Source organism: Schistocerca cancellata, chromosome 1 (genome assembly GCF_023864275.1).
Source record: "Schistocerca cancellata isolate TAMUIC-IGC-003103 chromosome 1, iqSchCanc2.1, whole genome shotgun sequence".
Lineage (NCBI taxonomy): Eukaryota > Metazoa > Arthropoda > Insecta > Orthoptera > Acrididae > Schistocerca > Schistocerca cancellata.
Window position 1 is genome coordinate 1,015,637,063 of NC_064626.1, and position 17,687 is coordinate 1,015,654,749.

Below are 17,687 nucleotides of genomic sequence, written 5' to 3' on the forward strand. Positions count from 1 at the left end.
AGGTATTCACAGAGAACGAAGGTAACAGGCGTAACAAACCGATTAAATCCTAATTGAATTATTGTTTCGTAGCGAGCCCTCAGAGCTCACGAGTCCCTTAAACCAAAATTCGCAGAAAATATTTCTTTTGAAAACTTCCGAATAATAGTGACAACGGAAATTCTGAAGCAGCCCGACAACATGAAATTGGCATGCGGTTAGAGGCTCCCGGCGTCCTGATTGCCATTAGTCGCGGAACGACGGGCCGTGTGTCACGGTAGGGTAGCGGCCTCATAAGACACTGCCGCGACCGACTAGACAAAGTTCTGCGCAGACGTTGTTCCATTTTATGCTCAAAATTTTGACAAAAGAACCAGCCGTTGTTCAGGTGTTGCGAGATTTGCTGTTGTGTATACTCACTTGACTTAGGAGCCCACCAGTCTTTCCGGATATTGGGCTGGTATAAGGTAGATTAGCGATTTTTGGCTTTTCTTCCTCGGGCTCAGTCTCGACTTCCTTCTTAGGCATTCTAGATTTTCACTGTATTCCTCACTCAATTTGATGATATCAGTATCCATTCCTGCAGAACACTGTTCGTACTTGGTGTAACTCTTCGTCGAGGCTCTCCTAGTGTGAAAGTGTTCGATCTCTATGGACCAGTCTTTAGGACCGAATTGGTGATGGCTGGGGGCGTGGAGATTGAGGTTGGAACACCGGTAAGCACACTAATAACCGGTATACTTGAAAAAAGAGACAGCATTGGTCGTATATTTTTTACTTTCGCAAAATCGATTTTCTGTCACTGAGTGACCATCTTCAGTGCTAGAAGTTAAAAATTTTTTCACATTACGATCAGAGAGTACAACATAGAAAATCACAATTACATCTGCATATGAACATAACACTTGTTAGAAACAAACCTATATTGTATAACTTAAATTAGGATGCACTGTTGTCACTAAGCTTACGGCAATCACATAGACTGAGGTCGCTGTTTACCTGCACTTGTTCAGCAGACCTCAGTGTGACGGGGCTTGACACGCCCTCTATGTGACATGTGTCACGTGAAGACATAGTATTACTGTTTTTGCGAATTATTAACACTAAATAACTCTTGTACTTTTGTGAATGGTGTAGTAATACAAATTTAAAAAGTACGTACAACACATAGCAGACGCAGGGGAATATCTAAAATACATTGGCGTATTGTTTTTTATAAACTATAAAACATAAAATAGATCGATGATAAGTTGTTAGAGTGCAGTACATATGAAAAGCAAAAGATAATGCAAAAGAATAATAAATGAATAACATAAAAAGAGGCGTAACATAGGTTTTTTTTAAAAAAAACATAATACCCACCATCTGGCGTGGGAAGTCAGAAGTACAACGTTCGTAATTTATGTTACAAACGTTAATACCAAGGAGTCAAATATATAAAAAAATAATAACGTTAATACCAATGAGTCAAATATATAAAAAACAATAACAGTACGAAACTGCCGTTACTTAATAATTAAAATGCCGTGCAAATATAAGGTGCGAACAAGTAGTATACATCAATCATCGAGAAACCATCATGAGGAAGGACAAGTAATAGTGTCACTTATACCAAAATATACATCGTACTTTAGAGAAATTAAACATAGACTATGCACGATATCCAGCACTTATTCAAATAGCAAAGGAATTAAAAATAATTACGTAAAGTGATAACCGGTTTGTATTACTTTGTGTCAACACCTACGAGATGTCGACTGTAGTAAAATTATGTTCAGTAGGTGTCCATAAGTTCTGCAAATTACAGAACAAAGAAGGAAGAAGCATCTTTTAAAAAACCGAAATTAGTAATGTTATTAAAACAAACTGAAAACATGTGTGTCAATGTGTTGAGATGGTTGAAATAGCGGCCATTATACGTGTTCTCGTAGCGACTATGACTGAGGCGTTGTATATAAGGGATAACAAGCAGCTGACTATGAATTGCTAATTGTGATAATTGACCACAAGTTGACTTTATTTCGTAGGAAATCGGAGAAGCATTCCCAAAAATGTATGCTTCTCGATATCGTTTGCTCGTTAAGTAGCGCGATATCTGGAGCTTTATTATGACAAAAGATCTCCATCTCTTCCATAAGGTCGAGGAGGCGACCTTTTTTACCCTTGTGCAACAACTTCAATTGCGATGTCAAATCTGGAGTTGTATGACCAATTGCTACCAGATGGGCTGCGAAATTCGATTTTTCAGCAATATCTTTCCTCTCAAGTGCAACGTGCTCACGGAACCTTGTTTCTAATTTTCGTCCGGTTTGCCCTATGTAACCTGCATTACACGTGGCACACATAAGTTTGTAAACACCTGATTCATGTTAGACTTTGCGTTCATGAATGTTATTCCTTAAAAGCACGCCCAGTCTGTTCGCCGTCGAGAAACCTACATTAATATTTCTCTTCTTGAATACACTGGCAATTTTATTGCTAATGGGACCATAAAAAGGCAATGTGATAAATTTTTGATTTTTAGTTTCGCTTGTCTCATTCCGCCTTAAATTGTCTTAAATTGTCTTTGGATGTCATCTCATAAATGTTCATGACGTATTTCAACGGGTAATTATTATTTCTTGCAATTTGTTTAACTATGTTTAACTCTTTCTCATGGTTTTCATTAGATAATGGTAATCGGAACATACGATGAAATGCAAAGTGGAAAAATGCTTTTTTGTGTTGGTCTGGGTGTTGTGAACGATAATCTAAGATGATATCTGTGAATGTTGATTTTCTGTAAATGTCAAATGTATGTTTTCCATTTTCCCTTCCAATGGTTAGGTCTAAAAAATTAATGACTCCATTCTGTTCTTTTTCAACTGTGAAAGCAATTTTGTTGTGTAAGCTATTAAATGTACTGACGACTTCGTCAATATCAGATTGACTACCATTAATAAGCAATAGGGTGTCATCCACATATCTATAGTAGTATACGATCTTTTTAGCTAATCTTGGAAAATCTTTTAGTAATTTCAATTCAAGATAGTTAATAAAGATGTCTGCCATAATCCCTGATACAGAGTTTCCCATGCTGAGTCCGTCTTTTTGGACATAAATTTTATCGTTAAATGTGAAGTAGTTATATTTTAAGCAGAATGATAATAATTCTATGAACTCGTTTATTTCCACACTGGACATATTACTGTGGTTTCTGAGATTAGCGTCAATAATTTGTATTGTTTCATCAATAGGGATATTCGTATATAAATTGACAATGTCCAGCGAAAGAAACGTCATAGTGTCTGTACCTTTTATTTTCTCTACTAATTGGGTACTATTTTTAATCGAGAACTGTTGCACAAATTTATAATGTTTATTCAAAATAGTTAGGCATTTTTTCGCAATATTCACCAACGGGCCCCCTCTCCCATCAACTATCGGTCTAACGGGATTAGATTGCTTATGAACCTTGAATTGTGATCGTAGCTTAGGAATTTTTGGATTCATTATCTTGAGATACTGTATCTCACGAGGGGTTATTATATTTGAAAGTGATTTAAGTTTTTCATTTAACTTTCTTTGGATCTCATTCGCTGGGTCTCTCGCAATTGATGTAATACCGTTTTCTTGAAAAAATTGTAAAGTTTTTTCTAACAATAATAACAGAATTCCCTTTGTCTGCCTTTGTGACAATTGCATTACTTTCTTGTAATTTATTATTCAAGTTTTTCACTGTCAAATGGTCCCTCCTGTTTTGGTTATTTTCTTTTTCTACCTCGTTCTTTAATAGCTTTTCTACCGCTACAGCCATTTTACTCTGTTCTACCTTATTTATTTTACAACTATCCATCCCGAATTTTACCTGCACTAGTGTATTCTTAATTGCCCTCCTATCTAATTGTTTATGTATGTTGTACTTTAAACCTTTATTCAAAAGTTCCTTTTCTTCCTGATTAAATACTATATCCGTTAAATTTTTAACTCTAGGATTGAAGTTATATTTATGTTCGCTATTTAACATTTGTCTTTTCCCTTGTCCCATTAGCTTAGCTATTTTTTTGACATGTTTAGCTCTTACTTTACTAACTACATTATACACAATCTCATTTACTCTTGAGAGTAGCAAATCTAAGGTTAAAAGAGAGACAAGTTCACTCAAATTGGCGTGTGCTTCGAACAGATGAGAATTAATAACACTTTTTTTAAAAAACAGTTTCCTAATGCTGTCTCTTTTTTTAAGTATACCTGTTATCTGGTCGTAGTGCACAAGACAACATGGAGACACTAATAACCGTCACAATACCAAGGAGGGGCAGGTGGAAATTGAAACTTAGTCAGTGTACTTAATTTTAAAGTCTGAAAAAAATTGTTTTTTGGAATGAATTCCTCTACTAGATGTCGTACACTTCGTAAGTGTTCTAAATTTTTCAGTTAAACTTAACCAAAAAAATTACGTGTTAGAAGTATATGGCACTTTCCACAACGAATATCATATCCAACTTTTCAGGTTCTTTATCATGCTTACGTATCAATATCCGTTTAGAAAGTGTGTTTTGAGGAAAAGTCAACAATAATTAACAAATTCTGCAGCTTTTAAATTCTTTGTGATGGCCATTAAACACTTCCAACATGGTAGTAGACGTTATTGAAAATTCGTCTATATTGCTAAGAGTACGCTAAAAGATATTTTCAGATTCTGGACACTACTTACACATCAGCTCGTTTTTACAAAGTGTGTTTTTACTATAAGTCAACAAAAATTGACAAATATTTTCTTTAATTTTTTTATTTGTCGGTATAAAGTAACCTCTCTCATAATGCACATTGTGGAAAATGCGTTGGTATTGCCAGCGTTAATTAATCGCGACAAAAGAACCTGAGAGATCAAACAACGTTCACACAACTAGCGTGGTTTCCCTGAGTCTACCAGCAGGAACCCACGACCCCCAGAAGCTCGTCGCTGATACCTAGCGGGCCACGAACTGCCAGCAAGCCGCGTACCCCAAAAATACCCTGCCATATAGCCCCTTGTTCTCTCCTAACACTCACCAATGTTATTTTAGGGTCAATAGAACCTAACGGCAGTGACATCTGAACCGTGCGTGGTTCGTGTTCCCACCATCATGTATTTTACGCCCTGTTTTTAACGTACATCCACTTCATTGCGTTAATTTAAATTACTACTGTCACTGAGTTTCTGCTTTGCCTGACCGTGACCGGCGCTACCAGCTCGTATCGATATATCCCCTCTCGTAGTATCTCTGCTCACTGCTATTACTTTCCGGTCGTTGTCTGTCGCACGCCTGGGAGTTCGGGTCGCGAGTTCGGGCTGCCATTCAGTTGGAACGTGTCTGGAGCGCAGTCCGGACCTGCCAGTCGGGCAGTTGCAATGCGGCACTAGTGCAGTCGGACTGGAGCAGTGAGGTCTGTGTCGACATAGCTCGCCCGATCATTGCCGCCACGCATCCCTTGAGCCGGGCCACGGTCTTGGTGGATCGTTGGTCGGTCGTCCTACTGGACGACGCTTTTTGGCTCGCTGATCGTTCATGAGTCGGCTGTATGTGTGTGTGCATCGACACCCTATTTGTCTTCGTGCATTCTTAGTTACTGTTGAGTATTGTTCAGGTCTTCGTACAAGTGTTTGTCAGGTTACGTGTGTAGTTGATGTTCTTTCCACTGACGACTATTTTAGATGTTTTTGGCATTCTGAGAGGAGTCGGTCGGTTGCTGCGGACCAGGGAAGTTATCTCCTCGCGGTGCTGGGTCTGCTGGTGGTCTCTGCGCAGTGTCGGAGTGTGTGTGGAGCTCTCCGATCGCTACGAGCTTCGTGGTTCACCGACCCAGGACGTCAAAGTTCTGTAGGAGTTTCAAATACCCAAGCCACGTCCATTCGTATTGTATGGTTCGTTTCGGTGGTTCGCTGTTGGGGTGGTTTTCCTGTGAGCAACATCAAGTGCTTCTATTGCTGAAATTTAACCGCAATTGCGGTGCAGTTAATTATATTGGTTAACTGCAATTCAAGTGCACCAGCGGAATTTTCTGCCTTGTGGCCGTTAGTGTTTTGGTTACCTGCCCTGGCTACTGACGTAAATTCAGGCAGTGTTCCTTTTGGGTGAAGTTACCTGTATTACTGTATTTCAAATTCAAGTGTACCAGCGGAATTTTCTGCCTTGCGGCCGTTAGTGTTCCGGTTACCTGCCCTGGCCAGTAACGTAATTTCAGGCAGCGACCTTTCCTCACCTGTTGTCGCTGTCCAACATATTAATACATATTTCATTGTGGATAATCACGTTCGTAACTTTTGGTGTTTGAGTGCTCATGTACCGATTGGTGGCAAGCAAGTCGTTTTGTCGGTTGGTCCGTGGCTGTAGTTTGGGCTCACCACCTGTCTAAGTGAACGAGGGCAGACCGAGCTTCCTGGAGGCTTCTGAGTGCCGTTCTCTTTATGGTTCTTCTCACCGGTTTAATTGTCTTTTTATAATCTAACATAGCCAGTTTCTGCTTTTACTAGATTTTATGTATTTTAGAATTTCGGAAAATCTATTGTGGGTCTTCAGCCACATACATCCTTACTTTAAAAAAAAATCATTGCGGCCTTCTGCCTTTGAAAGGTTATGGTAATTTATTTTTAAACCTTGAAAATTTTATTGTTGCCCTTCAGCCGTTTGTATTGCATCTTGTTTATCTTTGTCTGTTCACCCTTGCCTTGAGGCTCTCAGCCTTGCTGTGTATGTGTGTATGTCAATTATTTTTTTTGCAATTATAAGTGCATGGTTTTACCACTTCAGGTTTGTCTTGTTGCTTTAAGATTTCTTGTTTGAAGGCCTTCAGCCGTGGAATAATTGCCTTTTTAAAACTCGTTGTTCTAAAGGTTCGGCTATGATCCGTTTTGGTTTGAAGGCGTTATTAAATTACAATTTTGAGTGAACCAGACCGACACCTTATTTGACCCTTTCCACAATCCTAATCACCCGTTCTGCCCTGCGGGTTTAGCGGCTGTTTCAACATCGTTGGTCTAGTGACACCTTTAGAAGAGTGATATACTGAAGCACACACGCCGCAGTTTATCTTTATTTTCCCTAAGGAAAGCCGCTGTATCACGGCTAAAACGGTTCGTTTTGGTATTTTATACGCTGACGGAACAGTACTGCCACAAGGAATTTAACGAGACTCCGAAATTTTGTCGAAATTTTCTAAGTAACTCGTATGACACAGTTAAAAGGACAAGGAGTGCGAGTTTGTTGTAAATAATCTGGATAAACACATGATTTGGGAGACTGGGTTTATTTTACAAAAGTTGTACAGTGGTTATGATGTAGACGTGGTGGTCCATCACCGCAGCAGCAGTAGCTGCAGCTGCAGAGCGAGAACGGCGTGTAGCGCGGGCAGCGCCCCTGGGGGGAGGCAGGCGCTGTCGCTGTGGGACCTGGCGCCCAGCTCTCGGGGGCCGCGCGACGGCTGAGCCAGGTTGTCTGCCGCGCCGCCAGCGCCGTCCCCGTACTCTGCAAGAGTTCCACGAGATGCAAAATATCCGATACAAAACACCAAGAAAATTAAATTAAACTTTACGAGACTTACAAAGATACCTTATGACCCTGGCCCTCTTCAACATCTACATCTACATCGATACTCTGCAAATCACATTTAAGTGCCTGGCAGAGGGTTCAACGAACCATCTTCACAATTCTCTATTACTCAAATCTTTTACAGCGCGCAGAAAGAACGAACTCCTATATCTTTCCTTACGAGGTCTGATTTCCCGTATTTTATCATTATAGAATTTGAAGCTCGGTGCCCGGTGGTCGATTTCCCAAGGCAGTAAGACACAATTTTCAAAAATATCGAGAAACAACGCCATTAAAAGTCAAAGATTTCCGAGCACAGACACATATAAACATCTATACAGGGTGTCCCAGAAAGAAAGGTCATTATTCAGGGATATAACAAGAACGCTCATTTGCTGCAAATATCTTCATGCGGACGATTGTTCTATTCCATATGGTTTCCGAGATAGAACGCAATTAATGTAGGTTTGTTTTTGGGCTGGTGGTACGCACGTTTTACCCGTTTAACCTTTTTGACGATTTATCCTGTCCATCCTACCGCGTTGTTTCAGCCTCTGTGCTCGGAAGGTCGTTCCGCCATTAAACTAGCTCGTTGAAGGTATGACGGAGCGCCTCCATACTTCGCCAGGCGTGTGAAGTCTAAACCACACTTACTCTAATCGCTGGATTTGATCTTGGTAGTACAATTAGCTGGCCAGCAAGATCGCTAGACCTTACGCCACTAGCTTTTAATATATGGGGTTGTATGAAATCTGAGGCGAGCAAACAAAAGGTCGCCTTATGGACGCTGCTGCCCTCATTAGGGTACATGCAGGGGCACTCAGACAAGTAACACAACATGTTCTCCCAAGAGTGTACAAATACATTGAAGTTGACTTTGAGACACTGGAACATTTATTGTGAACAGTAACATGACGTGCACTATAATGTTTAGATATGAAAGTGTCATAAATACGTATTTTTCTATTGATACTTTGTAAAACGCGTGCTGTAAAACGCATGTTGTAATGTTTACCTAGTGTTGTACGTGTGTGCATGTGTGAACCTGACAATGTACCAAATAATGCAGAAAATAAATAACAAGGTATATTGTGTTCTGTCTAGGAAACCATTCGGAACTGGGCATATATCCATACGATTTTTTTTTTTTTTTTTTTTTTTTTTTTGCTACAAATGACTGTTGCTGTCATATACACTCCTGGAAATTGAAATAAGAACACTGTGAATTCATTGTCCCAGGAAGGGGAAACTTTATTGACACATTCCTGGGGTCAGATACATCACATGATCACACTGACGGAACCACAGGCACATAGACACAGGCAACAGAGCATGCAAAATATCAGCACTAGTACAGTGTATATCCACCTTTCGCAGCAATGCAGGCTGCTATTCTCCCATGGAGACGATCGTAGAGATGCTGGATGTAGTCCTGTGGAACGGCTTGCCATGCCATTTCCACCTGGCGCCTCAGTTGGACCAGCGTTCGTGCTGGACGTGCAGACCGCGTGAGACGACGCTTCATCCAGTCCCCCAACATGCTCAATGGGGGACAGATCCGGAGATCTTGCTGGCCAGGGTAGTTGACTTACACCTTCTAGAGCACGTTGGGTGGCACGGGATACATGCGGACGTGCATTGTCCTGTTGGAACAGCAAGTTCCCTTGCCGGTCTAGGAATGGTAGAACGATGGGTTCGATGTCGGTTTGGATGTACCGTGCACTATTCAGTGTCCCCTCGACGATCACCAGTGGTGTACGGCCAGTGTAGGAGATCGCTCCCCACACCATGATGCCGGGTGTTGGCCCTGTGTGCCTCGGTCGTATGCAGTCCTGATTGTGGCGCTCACCTGCACGGCGCCAAACACGCATACGACCATCACTGGCACCAAGGCAGAAGTGACTCTCATCGCTGAAGACGACACGTCTCCATTCGTCCCTCCATTCACGCCTGTCGCGACACCACTGGGGGCGGGCTGCACGATGTTGGGGCGTGAGCGGAAGACGGCCTAACGGTGTGCGGGACCGTAGCCCAGCATCATGGAGACGGTTGCGAATGGTCCTCGCCGATACCCCAGGAGCAACAGTGTCCCTAATTTGCTGGGAAGTGGCGGTGTGGTCCCCTACGGCACTGCGTAGGATCCTACGGTCTTGGCGTGCATCCGTGCGTCGCTGCGGTCCGGTCCCAGGTCGACGGGCACGTGCACCTTCCGCCGACCACTGGCGACAACATCGATGTACTGTGGAGACCTCACGCCCCACGTGTTGAGCAATTCGGCGGTACGTCCACCCGGCCTCCTGCATGCCCACTATACGCCCTCGCTCAAAGTCCGTCAACTGCACATACGGTTCACGTCCTCGCTGGAGCTCCGTATGCCACGGCAAACTGGCTGACACTGACGGCGGCGGTGCACAAATGCTGCGCAGCTAGCGCCATTCGACGGCCAACACCGCGGTTCCTGGTGTGTCCGCTGTGCCGTGCGTGTGATCATTGCTTGTACAGCCCTCTCGCAGTGTCTGGAGCAAGTATGGTGGGTCTGACACACCGGTGTCAATGTGTTCTTTTTTCCATTTCCAGGAGTTTAACTCAATAATGAACAATACTTCCGGGACACCGTGAACACATTGTTTCATTTTAACATTAAGGCATTTTGCTTCCGTGTTTAAATTTTTAACTTATTTTCATGAGACTAGTAATTAAAATTAAAATACGTTATTTTCCTAAAAATTCTTTATTCAGTAATTGTTAAATATCGAATTTAAATAAAAATTGGAACAAGTTGCTACAAACGAGATTCGAACTAGCGATTTTACGACTATAAAATTATTATGCTATGCTCTTAGCTATCGGTGACTGTATTAACAAGTTTGAAATGTTTTGTACTTAAGAGCGCTCGAACATCGAATTGCGCCTTATTTCTTTAAGATCGTACTTTGATTAGGATTGTGGAAAGGGTCAAATAAGGTATCGGTCTGGTTCACTCAAAATTGTAATTTAATAACGCCTTCAAACCAAAACGAATGGGAAAGTCTGCTTCGATATCTCATTTGGTAGAGTGTAGCACGATAATCGCAACGTATGGGTTCGTCTCAAAGAGCAAATAGAGAGAGAGAGAGACAGAATTACATTCTCAACATTAGCAAAGTGTTCAGCTGTCACCTTCCTTCATTCCGATTTGGCTTTGAAACTGCTACCCACTGCTGTTGTGTAGCGGGTTGTGTCAGCTTACCAGAGTCCCTCCACTCCTCGCGGCCGAAAACGCCCAGGACGCGGCTCTCGGCATCCGCAGCTTCTCCAGAACCCACCAGACCTGCAACAGCGCCAGCAGTCAGGCAGCACAGTAAAACTCAAGGTGGAAAACTACTCGATTAGAAATGAGGGTAACCTACGTTATAGCTTAAAATTTTAGAAAGCATTCTTTCAAAGGAGATTTGACAGTGATCGGTGTGAGATGTTAAAATTCAGTAAAATAGTCTCGATCGCAACAAATATTTACTATGATTGGCAGCCGGTTTCGGTCTATAACTTAGACTACCTTCACGCCGTAAGCACCATGATGGCGGCTTGTACGGTCGACAGAGATCTGTAAGAAGATGGACGACAGCTGTCGTCGCCGGTGTTTTTACGGGTATTCCTCCATCCACCGCCACTAGCCGCCATCATGATGCTTACAGCCTGAAGATTGTCTAAATTGTAGACCGATACCGGTTGCCATCATAATAAACATTTTTTGTGATCGACACTGTTATACTGAATTTTAATCGTCATTGCTGCATTAAAAGCGCTTAAAACAAGTTTCCCGTAGCACATATTTGAAAATTAGTTAAATTAGAAGTACATAGAGAAGAAATGTGAGTGCAAATTTGTGATGCAATGAGAAGCAAAGTGGCCGCTAAATTAGGAAACAATGATGAGGTATGTTAAAATAATAGCAAAAACAAGAAAAAAATTCGTTATTTATAAAGTGTGAACATTAACTGTCCGACAAACAGTTCTTCACGTATCTCTGGAAAAGTAAGATAACAAGAAGCTGGATCGGACAAGTAAAATAAAATTGATAACTGCATAAAACAGAGGCAAAAGAAGCAGCAGAAAGACATATTTTCAGGAGGAAATTGTTCAACAGAAGGCTCCGAAGGCAGAAGTAGATTATGTGTGGTCTGACGAGAAAAAAACAGGTGTGGTGGAAATATGTATAAATAGGAGACGAAATGAAAATGGGACGCAATAGAATTATCGTATGATTCCTAGTTGGCCAAAATAGAAAAATAAAATAAATTTGCTACGACCTTGCTCTGTTTTATGATTTCAATAATAAAACACTGTACCAGTTGCGATTTTTTATTGCATAGCGCGACGGGTTTCCAGAATTTACTTCATTGAATCTATTTCCATTGGCATTTTGGATGATGTTTGCGCTGTAGTCGACTTTTTGTGGTTTTTCTGCAGTCAGAAAATCAGACAAAATAAATCTGTCATTGAGAATTTTGCTGCTTCCTTTTTGTGGTGTACAAAAATTTCCATCTTCTCCATCCATTGTATGTTTCCTGGAAGTGATTAAATATCTTAAGACCTTCTTCTATGTTTGAGAATAGATGTCCAGTGTTTTTATGTGAGTTGCTAACCAGTTCGCAAAATCAACCATAGCAACACATAAAAACACTCTCCATCACTTCCAGAAATAACATACAAACCTTTTAATACAGTATCTGAAAATTTTTGTACACCACATTAAGCAAGAAAAAAATTCTTAGTGACAACGTAGACAGAGACTCACTTAATTTCTTCAAATGTTTCTCCCGTATATAATAACTAAAGAAAATCCGTAAATATGTTCATTCCTTAATACACTTCACTCACTATTTGCAACAAAATGGTATGAAATAAAATATGGTCCATAAACAATCATATTTTCAGGAATGTCAGACTATAGCTAGGGACATACTAATTTCTCTGTAGTGGTAGTGCATCGAAAACGGCAGCTTTTAAACGCCTAATGCCATAGCGATTGTTCCTATTAAAGGAAAACATGTTAGCTAACACAACAAGATCACTTTTACCTCCTGCAACACAATCACAAATAGCTCCTCGTCAAAACATTTCCTTCCGAAAATAGAGCCATTCCATCAACTATGGTAGTCGACTGTAATTTATCTTCGAGTAATAACAGTGATCAGTATGAAATGGTCACGATCTTCTCACTCTCTATGCAGCGTTAGCAGAACGTACAACAAATATAAAATGTTCTGTGCACACCATTAATAGATTTTAACGTTTACATTTATAGGGGAATATTTTGATGTTGATGTTGGTGGAAACGTGTCGGTCTGTTATTGGTCACGTGACCTTTTCGTTCTTTCTAGAACTGTTTCGCATTATCTGGTAGGTTTTTAACCTTTCTGTCTTTAGTGTCATCGTTATACTTTGCTATTTATTTGCATATTTTATTTTTATTCTTATTTCTATTCTTCTTATAGACATCTCACTAATGGTATTACAAAAAAGTACTGTCAGTTTTATGGGGAAAATTCATAGACAGTTAATGAATGAATACAGTATGATATTACACTGTCCAGAAAATAGCACAGGAATTCACTATTTCATTTAACTTGCTACGAGAAAGAGGAAAAAGAGTAAACGACGAAGTGAAATGTTTTCGTTACCATCTTTCTCGAATTTTTACAATGTTTAGTATAGGTTTACAGGATTTTTAAAAAGTGACATTTATTAAGGAGAAATAACTACTCCTCTTCACAGAATCTGCGTACATATTTTTTACGAAATATAAAAATAAATTTTTAACAGGTTTTTCCCCTTGCCTAGATTCCCTGCAGATATGTATCGTCACATGTCTCTTGAAAACTTTCACAAGATTAATGAAGATATTTTAAAGCCTAAAATTACATTTTGACATATTCTTTTTAAATATAACACTAAAAAAACCTACTGAAATGAGGAAAAAATAAGAAGCTATCAGAAAATCTGAGAAAATTAATGGCCAAGCAAAATTAGTTCTTTTGTTCCTGGTTAAACATCAAACAAGTTCAGGATGTGTTGAGTGACGAAAATAGTACTTTGAGGCGTAGAGACACAGAGCTTTTCTTGCATTCTGCAGAAGTAGAAAATGAAGCAGTACCTCCTAACTGTCATCAAGGAGGAACATTAATGTATGAAGAAAACGTCTTGGTACAATGCAAAATATAATGTTATGATAAAAATTCTAAAACATTATAAAGGGTGTACCACATTGCTGATGTACCTTAAATTAGAAAAGTAGTTCAAGTTATCAAAACGACGGTTTCGAAAAGTTGCTGTAAGCAAAGAGGCATGGTCAGTTTTCGCAATGTTTTAGTGTTTCGAGGTTTTACAGTACCTAAGGTGACGCGTGGGGTCAGGAGAGAACTGACCTGTTTATAAAAGTTTCATCAAAGTCATCACTGTGATTTGACATTTGAAAACATTTTGGTCTTCTTTTACTTTTCCGTATTTAAATCAGTGAAGACACAGTATTACGGTTGCTTTCTGACTGATGCAGTATATTTCTTTTGAGCCAGTAATTATTTTTTAATTCACAACATTCCTGTAACGTACGATTAATAATTAGTCTAGAACCACTTTGTTAAAATAATCCGTGTGCGATACCTCTCTTCTTCAAGATGTTATAAGGTCTGTCCTTACAAAATGTATTCCTGTGCAGTCACTTGGACAATGCAACTCTATTTTTGACTTTGAGCAAGGACTTTGAAAACGATTAGCGTTTTCAGTATCGCTAAGCTATCACAGTAAAAGCAATTCCGATGCTCGTCCACAAACGTGCTTCACCTCACCACGGACTCCTCGTCAAAAACGGCGTTGCTCTTCGCCTTCTTCTGCTGAATGCACATGGTACTTCCTTCTTAGTGCTACTGATTGTAGTACTGAATTATTTCGTCTACAAAGAGTTAATTCCTCATATGGCGATATCACCGCGGTGTCATAGTTCACATAGTCGATATTTATACTACGTTGCTTCAGGCATTCCTGACAAAAGAAAAGCCTATGCTCTTTCATGCGACATCCAATGATAAATCAGAGTCTTCGCATTATTTCGATGGAGCACGCACCCTCCATCGTGAACGATCGATTGTATGCGACTGTTAGAGGAGCTTTCTGGGTGGCAAGATGTCTATTTCAGAAATAAAGAAATAAACACAAATTATACACTGCCCAGTTAAATTAATGCGACCATCTCTCAAAGACCAGAATGACCTTATTTTGCAGCGCCGTTCGCTGCGAGAGTTACAGAAAGTGTGTCATAGAAGTTTTGAAAGGTGTCGACAGGGATGTGGAGTCATGTTGACTCCAGTAGCATACCCAGCTGTGCTAGGTTTCTCGGCTGAGGATCCATGGCGCATACAGCCCGATCGAGGTGGTCACGGATTCTCGATCGGGTTAAAATCTGGGCAATTTGGTGGCCAGGGCAGTACGGCCAACTCATCCTGGTGCTCCTGGAACCACGCACGTACACTGCGAGCTGAATGGTACGTTTGCATCGTCCTGTTGGTTGATGCGATCGTACTGAGGAAAAACTAATTGCTTGTAGGGGTGGACATGGCTCCCAAAGATAGATGCATACTTTTTTGATCCGTTGTGCCTTCAAGAATGACGGAATCACTCAGAGAATGCCAAGAAAATACACTCCTGGAAATTGAAATAAGAACACCGTGAATTCATTGTACCAGGAAGGGGAAACTTTATTGACACATTCCTGGGGTCAGATACATCACATGATCACACTGACAGAACCACAGGCATATAGACACAGGCAACAGAGCATGCACAATGTCGGCACTAGTACAGTGTATATCCACCTTTCGCAGCAATGCAGGCTGCTATTCTCCCATGGAGACGATCGTAGAGATGCTGGATGTAGTCCTGTGGAACGGTTTGCCATGCCATTTCCACCTGGCGCCTCAGTTGAACCAGCGTTCGTGCTGGACGTGCAGACCGCGTGAGACGCCGCTTCATCCAGTCCCAAACATGCTCAATGGGGGACAGATCCGGAGATCTTGCTGGCCAGGGTAGTTGACTTACACCTTCTAGAGCACGTTGGGTGGCACGGGATACATGCGGACGTGCATTGTCCTGTTGGAACAGCAAGTTCCCTTGCCGGTCTAGGAATGGTAGAACGATGGGTTCGATGACGGTTTGGATGTACCGTGCACTATTCAGTGTCCGCTCGACGATCACCAGTGGTGTACGGCCAGTGTAGGAGATCGCTCCCCACACCATGATGCCGGGTGTTGGCCCTGTGTGCCTCGGTCGTATGCAGTCCTGATTGTGGCGCTCACCTGCACGGCGCCAAACACGCATACGACCATCATTGGCACCAAGGCAGAAGCTACTCCATTCGTCTCTCCATTCACGCCTGTCGCGACACCACTGGAGGCGGGCTGCACGATGTTGGGGCGTGAGCGGAAGACGGCCTAACGGTGTGCGGGACCGTAGCCCAGCTTCATGGAGACGGTTGCGAATGGTCCTCGCCGATACCCCAGGAGCAACAGTGTCCCTAATTTGCTGGGAAGTGGCGGTGTGGTCCCCTACGGCACTGCGTAGGATCCTACGGTCTTGGCGTGCATCCGTGCGTCGCTGCGGTCCGGTCCCAGGTCGACGGGCACGTGCACCTTCCGCCGACCACTGGCGACAACATCGATGTACTGTGGAGACCTCACGCCCCACGTGTTGATCAATTCGGCGGTACGTCCACCCGGCCTCCCGCATGCCCACTATACGCCCTCGCTCAAAGTCCGTCAACTGCACATACGGTTCACGTCCACGCTGTCGCGGCATGCTACCAGTGTTAAAGACTGCGATGGAGCTCCGTATGCCACGGCAAACTGGCTGACACCGACGGCGGCGGTGCAATAATGCTGCGCAGCTAGCGCCATTCGACGGCCAACACCGCGGTTCCTGGTGTGTCCGCTGTGCCGTGCGTGTGATCATTGCTTGTACAGCCCTCTCGCAGTGTCCGGAGCAAGTATGGTGGGTCTGACACACCGGTGTCAATGTGTTCTTTTTTCCATTTCCAGGAGTGTATTCCCCAGACCACAGCGCCCCCTCCTCCGGCTCGAACTCTTCTGGCGACTGTTCGGCTTGTCTGCTTTCAGGCGTTACACGTCGTGCATGTCAGCGGCCATCTGTGTGATGGAGCGTAAGTCGTCAATCACCTGAAAAGGTCATCGATCGCCAATTATTGGACGTCCAGTTGCGGTACTGACGAGCAAATTCTATCCTTCCCCGCCCATGAACAACAGTCAGGATGTGTGCATAAGCCGGCCAGGGTGGCCGAGGGGTTCTAGGCGCTACACTTTACATCTAGATCTACATCCTCCGCAATCCACCATACGGTGTGTGGCGGACGGTACCTCGTACCACAACTAGCATCTTCTGTCCCACTCCCAAACAGAACGAGGGAAAAATGACTGCCTATATGCCTCTGTACGAGCCCTAATCTCTCTTATGTTATCTTTGTGGTCTTTCCGCGAAATATAAGTTGGCGGCAGTAAAATTGTACTGCAGTCAGCCTTAAATGCTGGTTCTCTAAATTTCCTCAGTAGCGATTCACGAAAAGAACGCCTCCTTTCCTCTAGAGACTCCCACAGGAGTTCCTGAAGCATTTCCGTGACACTCGCGTGATGATCAAACCTACCAGTAACAAATCTAGCAGCCCGCCTCTTAATTGATTCTATGTCCTCCCTCAGTCCGACCTCATAGTGATCCCAAAAGCTCGAGCAGTACTCAAGAATAGGTCGTATTAGTGTTTTATAAACAGGTCTCCTTTACAGATGAACCACATCTTCCCAAAATTCTACCAATGAACCGAAGACGACTATCCGCCTTCCCCACAACTGACATTACATGCTTGTCCCACTTCATATCGCTTTGCAATGTTACGCCCAAATATTTAATCGACGTCACTGTGTCAAGCGCTACACTGTTAATGGAGTACTCAAACATTACACAATTATTTTTCCTATTCATCTGCATTAATTTACATTTATCTATATTTACTGTTAGCTGCCATTCTTTACACCAATCACAAATCCTGTCCAAGTCATCTTGTATCTTCCTACAGTCACTCAACGACGACACCTTCCCGTGCACCACAGCATCATCAGC

General features: G+C 42.2%; 1 protein-coding gene across 1 annotated transcript in view; it reads right to left on the reverse strand.

Annotated features, from left to right (window-relative positions):
• Nucleotides 1-7,277: 7,277 nt before the first annotated feature.
• The window catches only part of LOC126121660 (lachesin-like), a 1,053,745-nt gene continuing 1,043,335 nt past the window's right edge, over nt 7,278-17,687 (reverse strand). Inside the window, exons 11-12 of the mRNA XM_049915085.1 lie at nt 10,759-10,839; nt 7,278-7,466 (exon numbers count right to left, since the gene is read on the reverse strand). Of these exons, the coding sequence (XP_049771042.1) occupies nt 7,297-7,466; nt 10,759-10,839 (251 nt within the window). The 3' untranslated portion in view covers nt 7,278-7,296. The remainder of the gene's footprint in view (nt 7,467-10,758; nt 10,840-17,687) is intronic.